At 45.5% G+C, this 14889-nt stretch overlaps 2 protein-coding genes across 6 annotated transcripts; both read right to left on the minus strand.

The window, feature by feature from the left end:
- Positions 1-1494: 1494 nt before the first annotated feature.
- On the minus strand, positions 1495-6405 carry LOC112873977 (kinase-interacting family protein-like). 5 transcript variants are annotated; one of them, XR_003224864.1, is made up of 4 exons: positions 6271-6396; positions 4699-4963; positions 1833-2864; positions 1507-1624 (listed from the first exon to the last, which is right to left on the minus strand). XR_003224864.1 is itself a non-coding variant. In XM_025937098.1 (3 exons), exons 2-3 carry the CDS (start codon positions 4778-4780, stop codon positions 1945-1947), a joined length of 1002 nt encoding a protein of 333 aa, XP_025792883.1. In that variant the 5' UTR covers positions 4781-5033; positions 6271-6405; the 3' UTR covers positions 1495-1944. The 5 variants fall into 5 exon arrangements, 4 of the variants coding, with proteins under 4 accessions (XP_025792883.1, XP_025792882.1, XP_025792885.1 ...); XM_025937098.1 differs by having other exon boundaries at positions 1495-2864; positions 4699-5033; positions 6271-6405; XM_025937097.1 differs by having other exon boundaries at positions 1495-2864.
- Positions 6406-6752: 347 nt separating this feature from the next.
- On the minus strand, positions 6753-14591 carry LOC112876067 (THO complex subunit 1). Its single transcript, XM_025940106.1, has 21 exons — positions 14214-14591; positions 13642-13725; positions 13378-13452; positions 13051-13141; positions 12761-12906; positions 12585-12656; positions 11698-11770; positions 11519-11584; positions 11334-11380; positions 11149-11220; positions 10891-11019; positions 10749-10814; positions 10396-10437; positions 9512-9628; positions 9333-9415; positions 8916-8982; positions 8334-8405; positions 8150-8200; positions 7507-7566; positions 7257-7406; positions 6753-7155 (listed from the first exon to the last, which is right to left on the minus strand). Exons 1-21 carry the CDS (start codon positions 14343-14345, stop codon positions 6934-6936), a joined length of 1917 nt encoding a protein of 638 aa, XP_025795891.1. The 5' UTR covers positions 14346-14591; the 3' UTR covers positions 6753-6933.
- Positions 14592-14889: the final 298 nt, after the last annotated feature.

A 14889-nucleotide genomic window follows, 5' to 3' on the forward strand; every position in this document is an offset into this window, starting at 1 on the left:
CAGTGTGGAACTGTCAACTTTCTAATAATGACAGGCATACGGCAAAAGTAATGATCCCATTCCTCCAAACCAGGGCAAAGGCAAAACCATCAGTCAGTTGCAACGTACCTCCTGGCCACAGTTTGTAGGAGACGGGTTCTTAGAACCTTCTCAATTACCTGGAAATTAGGCCCCTGCTGCTGCTGCACGTCCTCAGGTGGATAGGAACTATGGTATTGTTTTCAATGACAAAGATTCATATTTGAAAAGGTATATGAAACATGCATAAAATGGCAAAAGTGCCTCCATTAAACTCTAAGAATTGCTATTGCCCTCACATCATGCTTGGAAGGAGATGCCGCGTTCATCTATATAACCAGCATGACCTTGCACTATATCTCTATCCCTCATCATGTACGTCTTGTTAATGTGCAAGATACCTTTCAAATCAAATGACCAAAAAAAATCTGATTAATCAACAACATCACTGCATATAATCATGAAGGTAAAGTGATTTTTTAGCATCAAACAACAATGGGAAAATAGCTATAAGTAGTATATTTGGACGTATAAAGATGACATGTACATGCATAACATAGGCACCAAACAAAGGTAAGAATTATGACTGGATCAGAATTAAATTGCAACGCATAATGAATGCTAATTTAACCATCATTAACCAGGATTTAGAAAAAAAACACCTCGGATTGTTTTCTGGAAATAGTCTACTCATTTACCAAAAAAAAAGAATGCCTCATCACTCAACATCTTGTATGTCAGTGCCCTAATGAAGTTTGCATCTGACTGACATATAGAACCCAGTCATGTTGGCATTGCCTGGTTGACCATGTGGCTTCAGGATGGCAGGGTCTATATATAATAAAGCAAGAAGCAGTGGCCAGCAATCCATTTGAAATATAGAAACATACAAACCATGGGTCTTCAGCTTCACTTCCTGGAGAAGAGAATGAAATCAAAGAATAAGAAATGTAGAAGTAAGAAGACATGTATCATCCAGTGAGGCAAATAGTTCACAACAAATTAATTTCTCATATCTGCAACAAAACAACTTCAACCTTTTCTGTTCCCATCTCCCTTTAATCCTATTTTCTGCATGAAGTCAGTCAATAATGTAAAAGAAAAAACAACTGTAGAGCTAAAATTTGGTAACCATATCATGAGCACACAAACGGCATTTTCAGAACTCCTCTTGACATTAGCAATGAGATTAACCTAATTACGCCTAATTTATTCTAATGGGAAATTTGGACATGGGCGGAGAACAGAGGAAGGGCAATCATGCGATCTCCATTTCAACTGGCTCCTGCACTATTATTCCATTAGAGAGAAGGATGAAAAGAGAAGCGCCTGAAGATATGTTTGGCGTTGCTGAATCCATCGGAGGTGAAGCAATCAGAGGATGCATCAGCCTCAATCCCTAGAGTGACGGAGCTGTTGGAGAGGACATTGGGGAACAGGCATCGATGCGCTCGAGGTTAGGCGAGGCGCAAGATGCCTCGGTTGCGGTGGCCACGGACGGACTGGAAGTCGATGAGGTCGCGGCTGCCGGGGCGCACGCGGATGGCATCCCAGATCACTCCTCCGTCCTCGGCATACCAGCGCCAGGGCCAGGAAGACCCTATCCCTGTCCGGCGAGATGACGGAGATCAAGAGGTTTTTCACACCTTAGCTGTGATCATTACTGAATTTTTATCTGAAATGCTTGCTTTCCACTTGGCCTGCGATTTCCCATTTCAACGGAGCATATGTCCATTTTCTTTCTCGGTACGGTACACCAGAGATCAAGGATGATGGATAGATTGATTACTACTAACACGCCATTATGTACTTACCCGCTTAACAATCCGCAATCATCACACGGTTAGGTCCTCCATCTCCATGGACTGGATAATAATACGAAACCCAAGGGCCAAAAAAGAAAGAGCCCGCCCCGCCCGCTTCCCTCTAGATGCAGAAGCACCCGCCGCCGTCCTTCCCCTTCATCTGCTGCCCGACCTTCCTCACCGCCGGGGCGCACGGCGTCCACTCCGCCGCCATCCGCACCCTCGACCACCACCACCCGCCGCCTTTCCCCTTCCGCCGGGCCGTCGCCGCGGCCTCCTCGGCCAGGCGCCGGTTCTCGGCGCGCAGCCTCTGGATCTCGGCGGCGCACGCCTTGCGCTCGGCCTCCCACTTGGCCATGGCCTCGTAGCACTCCCGGTTGCGGACCTCCAGCCCGTACACCTGCGCCTGCAGCGCCTCGATCTTCCGGCCCAGCATGCACACGCGGTGGTCCTCCCGCAGCTTCACCACCAGCCGCGCCATCTCCGCGGCACGCCGGCGCGTGTAGCCCAGCTCGGCTGCCGCGGCCGCGGCCTCCTCCTCGGCCGCCGACGCGCGGAACCCCAGGCGCGCGTTCTCGCCCAGCAGCACCAGGCGCTCCGACTCCAGCACCTCCACCAGGCTCCCCTGCAGCTCGATCTTCCGCGCCGCCTCCGCGCGCCGGCGCTCGGCCTCGTCCGCCAGGATGTCCCGGTCCACCCACGCCAGCACCAGCTCCGCCAGGGTCAGCTCGGCGCTGTCAACATCGGTGAGAGCAGTGATGGGCGGGTGCTGGAAGGAGAGCGAGCTGTCGGCGTCGGAGCAGCGGTCGTCGACGTCGGAGGAGCAGCAGTCGGAGATGGCGGCGTGGTGAGGCTGGATAAGCTGCTTGGCGTGGAGGGACTGGGCGTAACGGTCGGCGAGGCAGAGGTAGCGGTGGTGGAGGTCGGTGAGGAGCGCCAGCAGCTGCGGCCGCTTCTGGTAGTAGTTCTCGGCGCGCTCGGCGAAGGAGTGCTCGGTGGCGGCCTCGTCCACGGCTAGCGCGCGCACCCGCCGCTCGATGTCTGCATTCAAAACGAAACCAGTTTCAGACGAAACGCATGTCACCACGCCGCAGATTAAACCGATCGATGATTTGAATGTTAATGACGATGATTAGTAGAATAGCTGATTGTTACAGAATTTCATCGCAAAAGGAGCGACTTGACTCACTGTAAGACATGCGATGTTAGGAATAAACCACGCCAAGGTCCGTACTTGGTGTGCTGCGTGTGTCGCGTTTGAGTCAATTAGCTTGTTTAGGGGGAGTCCGTGTCAAGCTAGAACGCTGGTGTGTCCACGTTCTGGGTATGGTAGTAGGCTCAGCCGGATGGTGCGCGTGTGTGTGCTCGCGTTCGTGTCCGGAGTTGAGTCCAGCATGACGTGCGGTGCGGTGCGTGCTGGTGGTTCAGTAGGAGTTGCAGTCGCAAGGATGGTGAAGCCGGTGGCCATGGCGTAAGTAGCGGAGGAGAGCGCGACATGGCTTGCGGGCAGAACGGAAGACCGGCTCTCACAGAAGAGTTCGTGGCTCAGACGTGGAGAAGGCCGGGTCTCCAGGGGAGTGCGCGCGCGGCGCGCAAGTTCGCTGCAGTGGGTTGCGTGGGCGCTGCGTCATCGGAGGGGCTATAAAGAGCCGTGTAATCCTTGTGTGCAAGGTTGAGTCAGTGAGTGAGGTGGTGGCCTGCCAACTTTTGGCACGGCGGCACTGACATGACACGACGAGGCAGCAGCAGCACTTGGGATGGATGGATGCGTTGACTTGGAAGGATTGTTGCTAACTTTTGTCACCTTTTGTATGCTAATGCAATGCTAGATTGACAGCGAGAGCGCGATGGGTTTCAAATTTCAAAAATTTGGAAGCGCTGCACCTTACCTATACAGGTAAAAAGAATGGAGAAAAAGAACTCAAAGACAGAGAGGGAGGGAGATAAGATTCCAAGAGGAAGCTAGGGAACAAAGGCAAGGCTACGAGCGCACGTCGGCATGGCCCCTTTGCCGTCTGTGTACCGTCAGGGTCAGGCCAGCATCACCATGGCCAAGATGAGGCATGATGAGGACACTAGAGGGCCTTTTTTCAAAAAAAAGGACACTAGAGGGCAAGGGACGGATCATGGAATCCCTAGCCAGAGGACCGACGGAGGAGGATCCTGGGCGTCATCAATCCATTGCGTATCAAAGGACGCCCGTGACCTCCCTCCTCACAGGTGCTGCATGCATGATCCACTTCGTCATCTACTCTCTCTCTCTGCGCCTCACACAAGAGCGAGAGTGGAGAGAGATCCATGGCCTGAAGTGATGATGCCAGCAACTACTACCGCGGCAGCAGGAAGGAAGTAGAACTTGACGAGCAAATCTACTGCTCCACACTCGAGAGCAATGCAATGCAACGCAATCGTGTTACTACAGAGACAGACAGCAGCACAGACAGCGCGCTGGTAGGAAGGAGTACGTGCAGGTGCAGGCATTTATAATGCAGTCCAGGCTCGGATCTATCAGTGGCACTGGCTTTCATTGCTGCGCCCCACCTCGACCCCAAGCAGAGCATCACAGGAAGAAGAAAAAAAAAGAATATAAAAGAAAAGCAGGGTTTACCTCCTGTGAATTTAACCTGCTACTCTACCTCCTTTCAACTACCTACCTTATAGCGAAGAGAGATCTTACCATTGAGACAGTGACACGTTGGTACGCAGGTTTCCGATGTTACCAACGTTCCTCCATATTTCATGGTGATGAGGTACAGAACAAGTACATGCACAGCAGGTAGTAACAGGCACGAGAGAGAGAAGAGAACAAGGCGATGCTGATGCAACGAACGTTAGGGGAGGGTGGAGGGTAGTGACTAGTGAGTGACACACTGACCTGCGATGGCCGCTTGCAGCCAAGGCGGGCACGTGGGCGGGCAGCAGCTCACGCTCACAGGCGGCTGCTCCACCGTAGCCATTGGGAAGCCTACCTCTGCGCCGCGCCGCGCCTCCTGACGGGATTCGATTCCTTTACTTTTCTTCGATCCGACGGAGAGAGTGAAGCCACCGGCCAGCGGCTCTCGTGCTCAGTCTGCAGCAGGAGCCAGCAGCGGCGGCGTCGCTTCCACCCCCGATGGCACCTGTTTGGCACAAGCCACAGCCTAGGATAGAATAGGTAAGCAGCTCCAGAGGTAGTGTGCCGCTGTGCCGTGAAGACACAAGCAACACTGCCTGCCACACATACAGCCTTATGAAACACTGTACAAGCACAAGATACATACGCTTTTGGTAGTCTAAATAATATATTCAACTGTAGCAGCACTGTGTATTACTTCTTTGTAAATTGCAGCAACACAGAGAAGAAAAGAATTCAACAGGGTAAATGAAGGGGAACTTTGAGCGTGCAGGTGCAGTGCAGTGCAGTGGTAAGGCTGAGCACAGTAGGCTGGCCTGGCTAGGAGGAAAGGAACACGGCAGGCGAGGTGAGGTGTTGTCGCTGTAACGTCATGGCCGTGGCCTTGCAGCAGTACACGAGGGCAGGGCACACCGATGGGACGCCCGTGGCCGCGCCTGTCCAGGCCTTGCGTGGCGTCTGCGACGTGGCGCGGCTATCGATGCCCTTGACCTTTGCCCCCTACATCGACTGATCTACTGTAGATGTACAAGCTGGATGCGGGTGTCATGGTAGACTCACAGGTAGGGGAGGGGAGGGAGCAGTGGTAGGGCTGATTTTACAGTCGGTGTGTTTTCATTTCAGCTCGGCGGGGAGCAGTTCAAATGGTTACCATAACCCGCACAGCACCAGTGTTCAAAACAAAAAATGTACTGGTACTACTTCTTTTACTGCGTTGCAGTTGAGGAAGGTAACTTCGTGGGCTGCCAGGATAAAAATGATAAGCATAGTTTTTTTTATACTCAAGTAAGCACAGTTGATCAGGATGCAACGGCTGGCTCTGAGAACAAAAAAAAAAACCATTGGCCTTTGCTTTGCACGCAAAAGGGAGCAGCGTGAGTACCAGCAGTGCCGGGCAGTGGAATTATTTATTGTCCTCTATCTAGTCCATCCCACGAGTTTTACTTCACACTAGCGCTACTGGTAGTCTCTTTGCTCCTTTTTTTCTCCCACAAAATAATAAAAATTACTACTACGGGGTAAAATGTGCTACAACCACCATTCTGTGGCATAATACTAGATGGCTTGCGCGACAATTCAGATGTCTATTCTGCTACTACTTTCTATCTAGGACCCAAGAAGAGGGAGGAGCCACCCGAAGCTAGAAGATTCAGCATGCTTGACAAATAGGAGGAGTACCAGCCAAGAACAACTCAAAATCCGCATTTCTCTTCCGGAAAGGGAAAGATAGCAAGAACAAAGGGGCGGTCCATAGAGAGAAGGATGTAGGGAGGGAGGGATCATTGGTCTGCAAGACAGCAAAAGGAGAGAGGATGCAGATGAAGATAGACTTACAGGTGGCAGCTACGGAGGGGGAGGAGAGACCGCCATTCTTTTCCTCCTCTATCTCCTTGCAGCTGCAGGGCGAGGGCAGAGCCCCTGATGAAGCTCCCCTTTTGATCTCTTGTGGACTGTGGAGTGTGAACAAGGTGACAAGGCCTCTCCCCCCCTCTGCCTGAAAAGGAGGCTCAGCTGCATATATATAGCATAGCACCAGTCACCGCTGCGCTCGTGACCTGGGCCGTCCAAGCCCAGCGACATGTCCCACCGTTGGAGGAAAGGCAGCGCGGTTGCTTGGAGGAACCCAACCAAAATTACTTGCGAGATAAACGAGTTGTACCTGTGAGTTTGAAAATGGTTGCCGGGATCTGAAATTTATGGATCCGAAACTCCATATCAATGATCAGATGAGCCGGCCGTGCAGCTGAAATAAATGGCAAATATGGTTATGTGTACGCTTACACTCTGCATGGTTGCGCACCAAACAGGGGCACACGGATCCGAAACAAGCTTTCTATATACATGTCAGGTTAACACCATGGCATCAATCCAATCAGTCACAGAACATTACAGGATGTGCTAACTACAAGCTCAATCCGGGCCACACTGCCTACAAAAATGCCCAAGTTCAGTCGAAAATATTGGCACAACATTGTCCTGACTGAAATCTTACAGCTGCTATTTCTCCCCGGCACGAGCATCCCTACTAGTGGTCTCCGTTTTCATGTTATCATCAGCATCGGTTTCAGGCTCGCACTGTCCGCTTTCAGGCCCAGAGACTTCCTCGGGGCTCTGCTTCTGTCCATCCTCCGCGGCACCATTGTCGGAATCCATTGGTACTGCCCCTTCTTCTGGGTCACCCCCGCTACCACCACCATCGGTTTCAGGCGTGGCGGCAACCTGCACAGAATCCACAACAGCAATATAAACATGATACTGCTAGTATCTATGAACGTTGAAAAGAAAATGTGTCACGTATGCTGCAGAACACACCCACGTACCTGTGGCTCTTTGGGTTGGGCTGAAGCACCTTTCGAATCTTCCCTTTTCAGTCGTTTAACCTTTTCAGCAGGCTTTGAAGAAAACTTGGCATTTACTTCAGGTGGCAGGAGTTCTGAAGGTACAACTCCTTCAATCCCGTAGTCTGAAAACTGAAATGGATATGGTGATTATTACCTATATTAATCCAATCTTACACTCTTGCACACAATGAAATAATTATCTTGTAATGCTTCATAGCATATTACATACCCGGGCAAATCCATCCAAGTCCTGCCTGGCCGAAAAGCGTAACCCTTTCCAGCAATACACCTGTCACACAAACGCTGCTCTTGAGACCAATCTACTAGCTACATGGAAGTTAAGCATGAAATGATATTTCCCGGATCAAGCTGTAATATATGGAACACCAAAAAAATGTCATTTATGAAATCAGCACCCATGGAACAAATGACAGCTCGTTTTCATGAATACTGGCATCTGGCAAGCTTTATCATGTTTCATTTGAGTGTGACTGGGGCTAATATAGACAACAGATCATGTCGGCAACATGCAAGTAGATCGAGCCATCAGGGAGGGCCGCAGGGGGAGCTTTGACATAATGAGAAGTCTCCTACACTATGTTAGTTGAAGGCACAGATTCCTACTTCAACATTTCTCGAAACATTTGAGCACCAAACTGACATTATGGAAGTTTACTCAGCGAAAGGACTATAAGTTCCAAATTGCTTTTATAAGGAAGGGCTTAATGGAGGGCTCTGACAATTTGAACATAATCAGCTTGCAGGGTTCACTTTGATCAATTCAACAGAAAGGTTGTGAAATCCCTCCCATCAAGTCAAATTTTAGAATGACCAGCGATTAGTATAGTTGGGAGCCTGGGATTCAAACTTACCCGATTGCTTTTGTGGTGGTACTCCTCTTCAATTCCAGCGGATGGATCCATCTGCATGTTTTGATAGGTAAACTGTCATTACAGGACTGTTTAAAACTTCGTTTGCAGCAAAAGAACGGGTGACCAAAGTGTTTTCCACTTTCTTAATACAAAAAGGGCAGGAAAAAAAAGCCAAAGCACTTACATCTTCAGCAAGTGGTTTCCAATATTCTGTAATTGATGGCATGCGGACTCGGTCAGGATCAGTCAAAACATTCTACAGTTCCAATAAAAAAAATAAACGTGAGTAGTTAAATTAAATGTCTAAGTTGTACAGTGAAAAATAAGCGGTGCAAGTACAAGAGTACAGAAGAAAATTCTGTGAAAGAAGTATAGCATGCGAGCAGTGCCCTATATAGCCTGACATTTTTCAAACAACACCAAGGAAGTGTTAAAACTCAAATTAATGGACAATTAATAATTTATAGCTTTAATCTCTTTAACCACTTAGGGAAATACCAAACTAAAATAGATGTTTTTAGACTAGTTAAGAAGCTGCAATTCATTGACATTTGACATTGAGAACTTAGAACACAAGTACTACCCCACTGTCCTACTAAGGCACTGGCACCAAAACTTGCTACACTATATACAAGCAGAAATGGACTGCAAGCTACAAGTCCCTATCTTTCAATATCAACGGCCTCAAACTGATATCAATGGCCAAACTGATAAATTTGTGCAATTTCAGTACTAAGTAAGCACTATAGTGGGAAGATGTACATACAGGGTTTTGTTCTGCCCATTTCCAAAGTTGGCTAAGCTCTTTGTTTCCCAGTCTCCACCTTGGCTTCCTAAAATGAATGAAAGAAGCATGCATTATCACCTTACTGCTGATCATAAGCAAAGTATAAAAAGGGAATGGGGAAAAAAGAAAAGCACCAATGAGCTTCCAGATTGCAACAGTAACCAAATACTTAGATTTTGTGCAAAATATCCCATGATTTCTTTTACTTAGCAGAATCCTAACATTGGACATGGTCTTTCTGAGAAATAAGTATGTTTCAGATTGAAAACTTAAAAATACATGCAATTCTGTTATTGCAATTTCTCTCTTATTAAACTTTCCAAAACAAATCTAGAGCAATAAATTTTGATGTGATACCATTGACTTGACAGTGAGTGCCTTAAGCAAGTAGCATACCGTTTTCTGCCTCCAGCCTGACCTGATTTCTTTTCAAAGGGTGTTTTTTCAAATGCGGGACACCCATCGCGCTTCCACCAAACCTTTTTAAGTTGTATCCAGAGGGATGAGAATGATTGTCTGTGTGAGTTCCTATAATAATGGTAAAAAAATTGTACCATGTGCAGTTAAAAGCATACCCAATTTTTCTCCCGCTCAAGAATATGCTCAATGCTTTTCAGAAATTCTTTCCCTTTCGGTGGAATAACCTCCAGAAGCTTCTTAACAAGCTCTTCACAGGATTTGATTTCCTCTTTCTGGTTGAATGGAAAAGTATACAAGACCAATTATTCACAGTTGAACCGTGGTGAGTCATACAAAAGAAAAAAAGAAGTTAGCCAGATGGAAACTATTCCAAGATTATCTTCCTCTATACACTGATTCAATCAATATGGCTAAGTTTTCTTTGTTGGTCAGGATCAGTTAGTATTGGTTGACACTGTTAAAACAGGTAGTACCACTAATTTACTCTATGCAACAGCCTATTTATCCGTATAATTTTTTTTGGTGCAATCCTCAGCTCATTACAAACAACTAGTATCCACACTCAAAGGTTTGGGAAATATCTATAACTGTAATGTATGAATAATTTGAACTTGGTATATATTTAAGAAGAGGATCTTCCATGCATGTAGATGAGATGGGTGTTAAATTGCCCTCATTGTGTTCAATTGGGGCAGGGGAGAAGTGAGATGATCTGGAACAATGGGATGAAAATATTCTAGATTATTCTGGATGCAACTTGATATTTCTAAATTGGAGAACCTAACCATCAGATAGCCAACGCTTGACACAGCATTCAATTATTTATTGTTCAGGGCTCAGATAAAGATTGGAGGAAGAGTATCCAGCTTCTATGGATATATTTACAGTAGTCTTCTCTGCAGTCTAGTAGATGCAGGCACAAGATGCATAAAAAGAACAAGGGGTTTCATGACAGCTGATACAATGGCAAATTAGCTGTTTCAAAAATCACAATAATGAAGCACAATTATGAAACGAGATGTCAAGTCCCATTGCTGACCATGCCCCCTGTAGGACCTTCTTTGTCATTTTTTCCAGGCGCCTGAGCAACAAAATAACTTCATCAGCAGTCTGCACTTCATTGATTGTAACAGGCTAGTCAAATGAAATGATCAAGAGCAAAATAGTACAGATACACAAAAGCAGGGAATATTATAGTGAATATAATAAATAATACAAGCGCGTATTGAAGACTGACATAAGTATTTTTATTTGGGAATATTATAGTGAATATGATAGCACAAGTGTGTATTGAAGACTGACATAAGTATTTTTATTTGTTTATGATTTTTTACTGTACGATTGTGGATTGCCAACTAAATGCCACCATTTCATCATTCCAAGTTAATGTACCTTGAGGTAGTCAAAAAATATAAGACACTGTACAAGGATGTGGCGTCGAAAACTTGGGTCCTTCAACTGAAAAGATGGAATGTTTATATCAGAACAGTGGATAGTAAAAGGAAAGCAGAGCCACCTGCTCAAAAGTTTTTACCTCCAAACCCATCAATTTACTGCTAGTCAGGTACTTAATATTGAAAGCGGCATCTTCCTCCTGATCAAGATTGTTAAGTTTTCCATCATCATCACTAAGAGGCTGAGCTTCAAATGTGCTCAACACAACCTGGAATGAAGTTAGTGATTATCTTAGTATGAATCAGATGTTCAGAATGAGCGCACAGAACACTGAATTGAAAAATGAGAAGGAAGTGTGTCATTGGAAGAAAACTGTATGAACCATGAAGGGACATACCGCCAAATTAGACGAGAACCTTTGCCATTTTGCCGGGTTTGTAGAAGTCAAAGCTGGGTTACTGAAATGCTCCTAAAAAAATATTTGAAAAATGACCATTAAACAAAAAAATACTGATGTAGAATGTAGGACAATGACTGATAATTTTCAATTCCATAGAATGACAGGATGTGCCAAATATCAACCTGTAGACTCCAGAGGGTCTTGTAGAAGTTGAAATCAACAGAGATTCCTGATAAATAAAAGTATACATCAGGATGTAGCATTTAGGACTGACAGATTCTAGAATAAGTGAAGATAGGACAAAAAACAGCTAATTTTGCAGGGGTCCAAAATAAAACATTAGAGAACATAAATGAGTCATACTCACCATCCATAGCATCTTTTTCATACTTCGTTACATTTGATGTGTTGAAAACTCCCTTAATGTTGAGAGCTGATAAAAATGGACAAACAAAATGAATGGTGTTCCAAAGTCAGTTATACACAGTTAACCTATAAGAGGCAAATAACGCAAGGTTGGGAAAAGGGATATTTTAATATGCAAACCTGAACGCTCCGATAGTGGGAAAAAATGCGCTAGAAACATGATAATGCGCCCACAGAACACCACATCGTTTGCCTGAGATATTTAAGAATGAAGGAAATATCAATGCTGGTTCAACAGAAGAGTAAAATGCACCAAGATCTCATTTAGGTCCATAATAATAATTATTACAACGAAGGAAATGCCATTGCTGTCAAGCCCCCTCAATGTCAGGTGTCGTGTACTCATGTTAGCACATGACCTAGGCAAGTTTATGCTAATTAAGGAGATTTAGACCTCAAGTGGCACATTTAACAAGTTTAGGGATCCAAGTCTTCAATTTAAAAGTTTAGGGAAGCGGCGGAACAAGTTTAAAGACCAGTGGAGCATTTTACTCTTCAGCAAAAAAAGAAAAAAGAAAAAAGTGTTGGGGAAACTCTAATAGATACAAAGAGTAATAGTTGAAGACGTTCATGAGGTTAAAAGGGCCATCGCTTCACAAGGTACAAGATTTTTGTGTTATGGTACAATAGGTCATTTAGCTAAGAGAAAAGTTGATTAGCAAAGCTCTTACTGAACACACTTTGCAGTTCACTTTAGAATAATCAGTATAATAGACAAGATCACTAGGAAATGTGCCTAGCTCAGTTGGTGGGGGAGGTGTAGCACCCAGGTTCAAGTCCTCTTAGACTCGAATTTGGGTGCCTATTTCTTATTATTTATACAATGCCACCAAATTCCTCATAGGTCTGTTGATTTATTTTATTTTATTTTATTTGTACTTTTCTACAAGGTCACCTAGCAAGTCAGCTGGCTAAAAGAAAAGGTCCAATTAATGTCAAACTGAAATATGAGAGCAACAGCAAATAAACTTCAAAGAGTAGGAAATAAGAAAACAACTGAATCTAACCTTTGATAATCTTCGAAGTAGTTGGTTACAAGTCCTTAGCATAACTAGTTTTCCACGTCCAAAAAGTTCTTGCTATAAACAACCAAACAAGAGAGTCCGTCAGCAAATTTAGAAACATGCATATTCTAATACCTAACAGAACTAACCAAACAAAATAAAATAAGGATCACAATTACCTTCCCCAGTACATCTTGCTGGCTCTCAATATAACCAAAGATATCTTTGCAGTCTTTGATTGTCGACATTTCAGTTAGATCTTCTAACAGCTGGAAGACCATACCACCCTCGACATGACCTCTTTCGCAGAGGTAAAGCACAATATCTAACAGGACAGAATTTGATTTCTCAGAACAGAAATTAATGCTACATAAGCACCACATAGCAATCAGAAGTCAGAAGTTGACGCCTTAAGTTCCTCAAATAGATATGAATTTGAACAGAGAATGGTGCAAGAACTGCAACTGACCAAGAAGGCGAGTTATAAGGCAATTGCTTTCTCCGCTATCCAAGGAGTTTCCGTATTGCATAATCTTTTTACCTGATTGGACTGCAGATGACTAAGAATACAAATATAAAACAGAATCAGCAATCAATAGTTTGTAGTATTGCAAATAAAAAATGCACCTACACCTTTCATTTTCTATTAGAAATCATTAAGAAAACCCTGCTACTCAGAAACATAGTATTCCTAATGATGCAGTGGCCCTGAAAAATGCAGGTGCCTACAATAATCCCTAACAATTTTATCATCAGGTGAGAACAAAGATTAGTGTAGCCACATAAGAAACCTTACCGCAAGTTCCTGCAGCAATGTTCGAAGAGCATTTTCCAAGGATTGGTTCTCCTCTAGGACCAACACTGTTTCCTTCTGCGAAATGAGAAATGAAATACGCATGTCAAATCAGATGAGTAACTGACCCCCCAAACTGCATGCAAATCAGACACGTAACTATCTAAGATAGAGGCATTCAGGAAGGCCAAGTAAAATAGAGTAAAATGATAACATGAATCACAAACAGCATATCATCAATCAAGATGACTGATGAATACTATGTACCTGAGGTTTAATTGCTTCCTGAACTGTTGGAAGGGCAAATGTTTCTGGGGGTTCAGTCCTAGACAGCGCACTCCGGAAAACTCCCTGCAAAAAGCATGAAATCACATCTGGCCAATAATATACTTGCTGTAGCATATAGAAACATTTTCATTAAACTTGTGACAGTTCCATCATTATTCTAACTACTGATATACCGCCTTAATGGGTGTGTACATCCAGAAGTTTCATGCTGATCTGGAACCGATATTTCAGACATCATTATACTTGTGACAGTCCCATCATTATTCATTCTAACTATGCCCATTCCTAACTACTGATATAACGCCTTAACGGGTGTGTACAGCCAGAAGTTTCATGCTGATCTGGAACCGATATTTCGAAGCCAAGTCGAAACAGGGGGAAAACATGATGATGCATCAAGGGTGCGGGAAGCTGCATCTCGATTCCACTAGCATTAGCAATCACACAAACCAGAACCCTTCGTCCTACCAAGATAACGGCCGAAAAACCCAACCATGACGCAGCTAGGGTTGAGGAACGGGGTGGGACAGCGGGAGGGACTGTGAGCTCACGATGATGCGGTCGCGGTCGGCGTGACTGGAGACGGTGGATACGGCGGTGGATGGAGGGGAAGGAGGAGGCCGGTCCTTCGCCAGGAGGATTCGGAGGCCAGCATTCGACGACGGCGGCGAGGGCTCCGCCATGGTGAGGGCTTCCTGGCTTGGGGAGATCTGCCAGGGGCCTAAAAAGCACCAGCTCTGGCCGCGAAAGCAACGGGACCTGCCTTTGCCGCGGTGCCTTAGGCGGCGAGCACCGGGTGCAGGCCGTCGGGCGGGGGCGGCGGCGGCGGCGAACAGGAAACGGAAGGAGACTCGGCGAGCACCGGGTGCAGGCCTAGGAACAGATGCGCGGCAGAGGAGGAGAAGGCTGCTGAGGCTGGCAGCTGGCCGCGCCGCGCAAGCCTGGCATCTGCATGGACTGCGGCCCATATATGGCACGGAACAGCCCATATATCCGTAGGCCCAGTTTGCGTTAAGCTCACGTGATATTTCTTAAGTAAAATACACCACCAGACTTTAAACTTGGCTCAAACCTCGGGATGTCATCCAGAACCCTAAACTTTCAAAATGCAAAATTCAAATCCTTAAACTTTCTAATATTATCACGTGAGGTCCAAATCACAGCTGCTTAAGCTAAATCAAAAGTTACATAATTTATTCAAATACAAAATTATATACAAAACATATA

This window comes from Panicum hallii, chromosome 9, assembly GCF_002211085.1.
Source record: "Panicum hallii strain FIL2 chromosome 9, PHallii_v3.1, whole genome shotgun sequence".
Classification (NCBI taxonomy): Eukaryota; Viridiplantae; Streptophyta; class Magnoliopsida; order Poales; family Poaceae; genus Panicum; species Panicum hallii.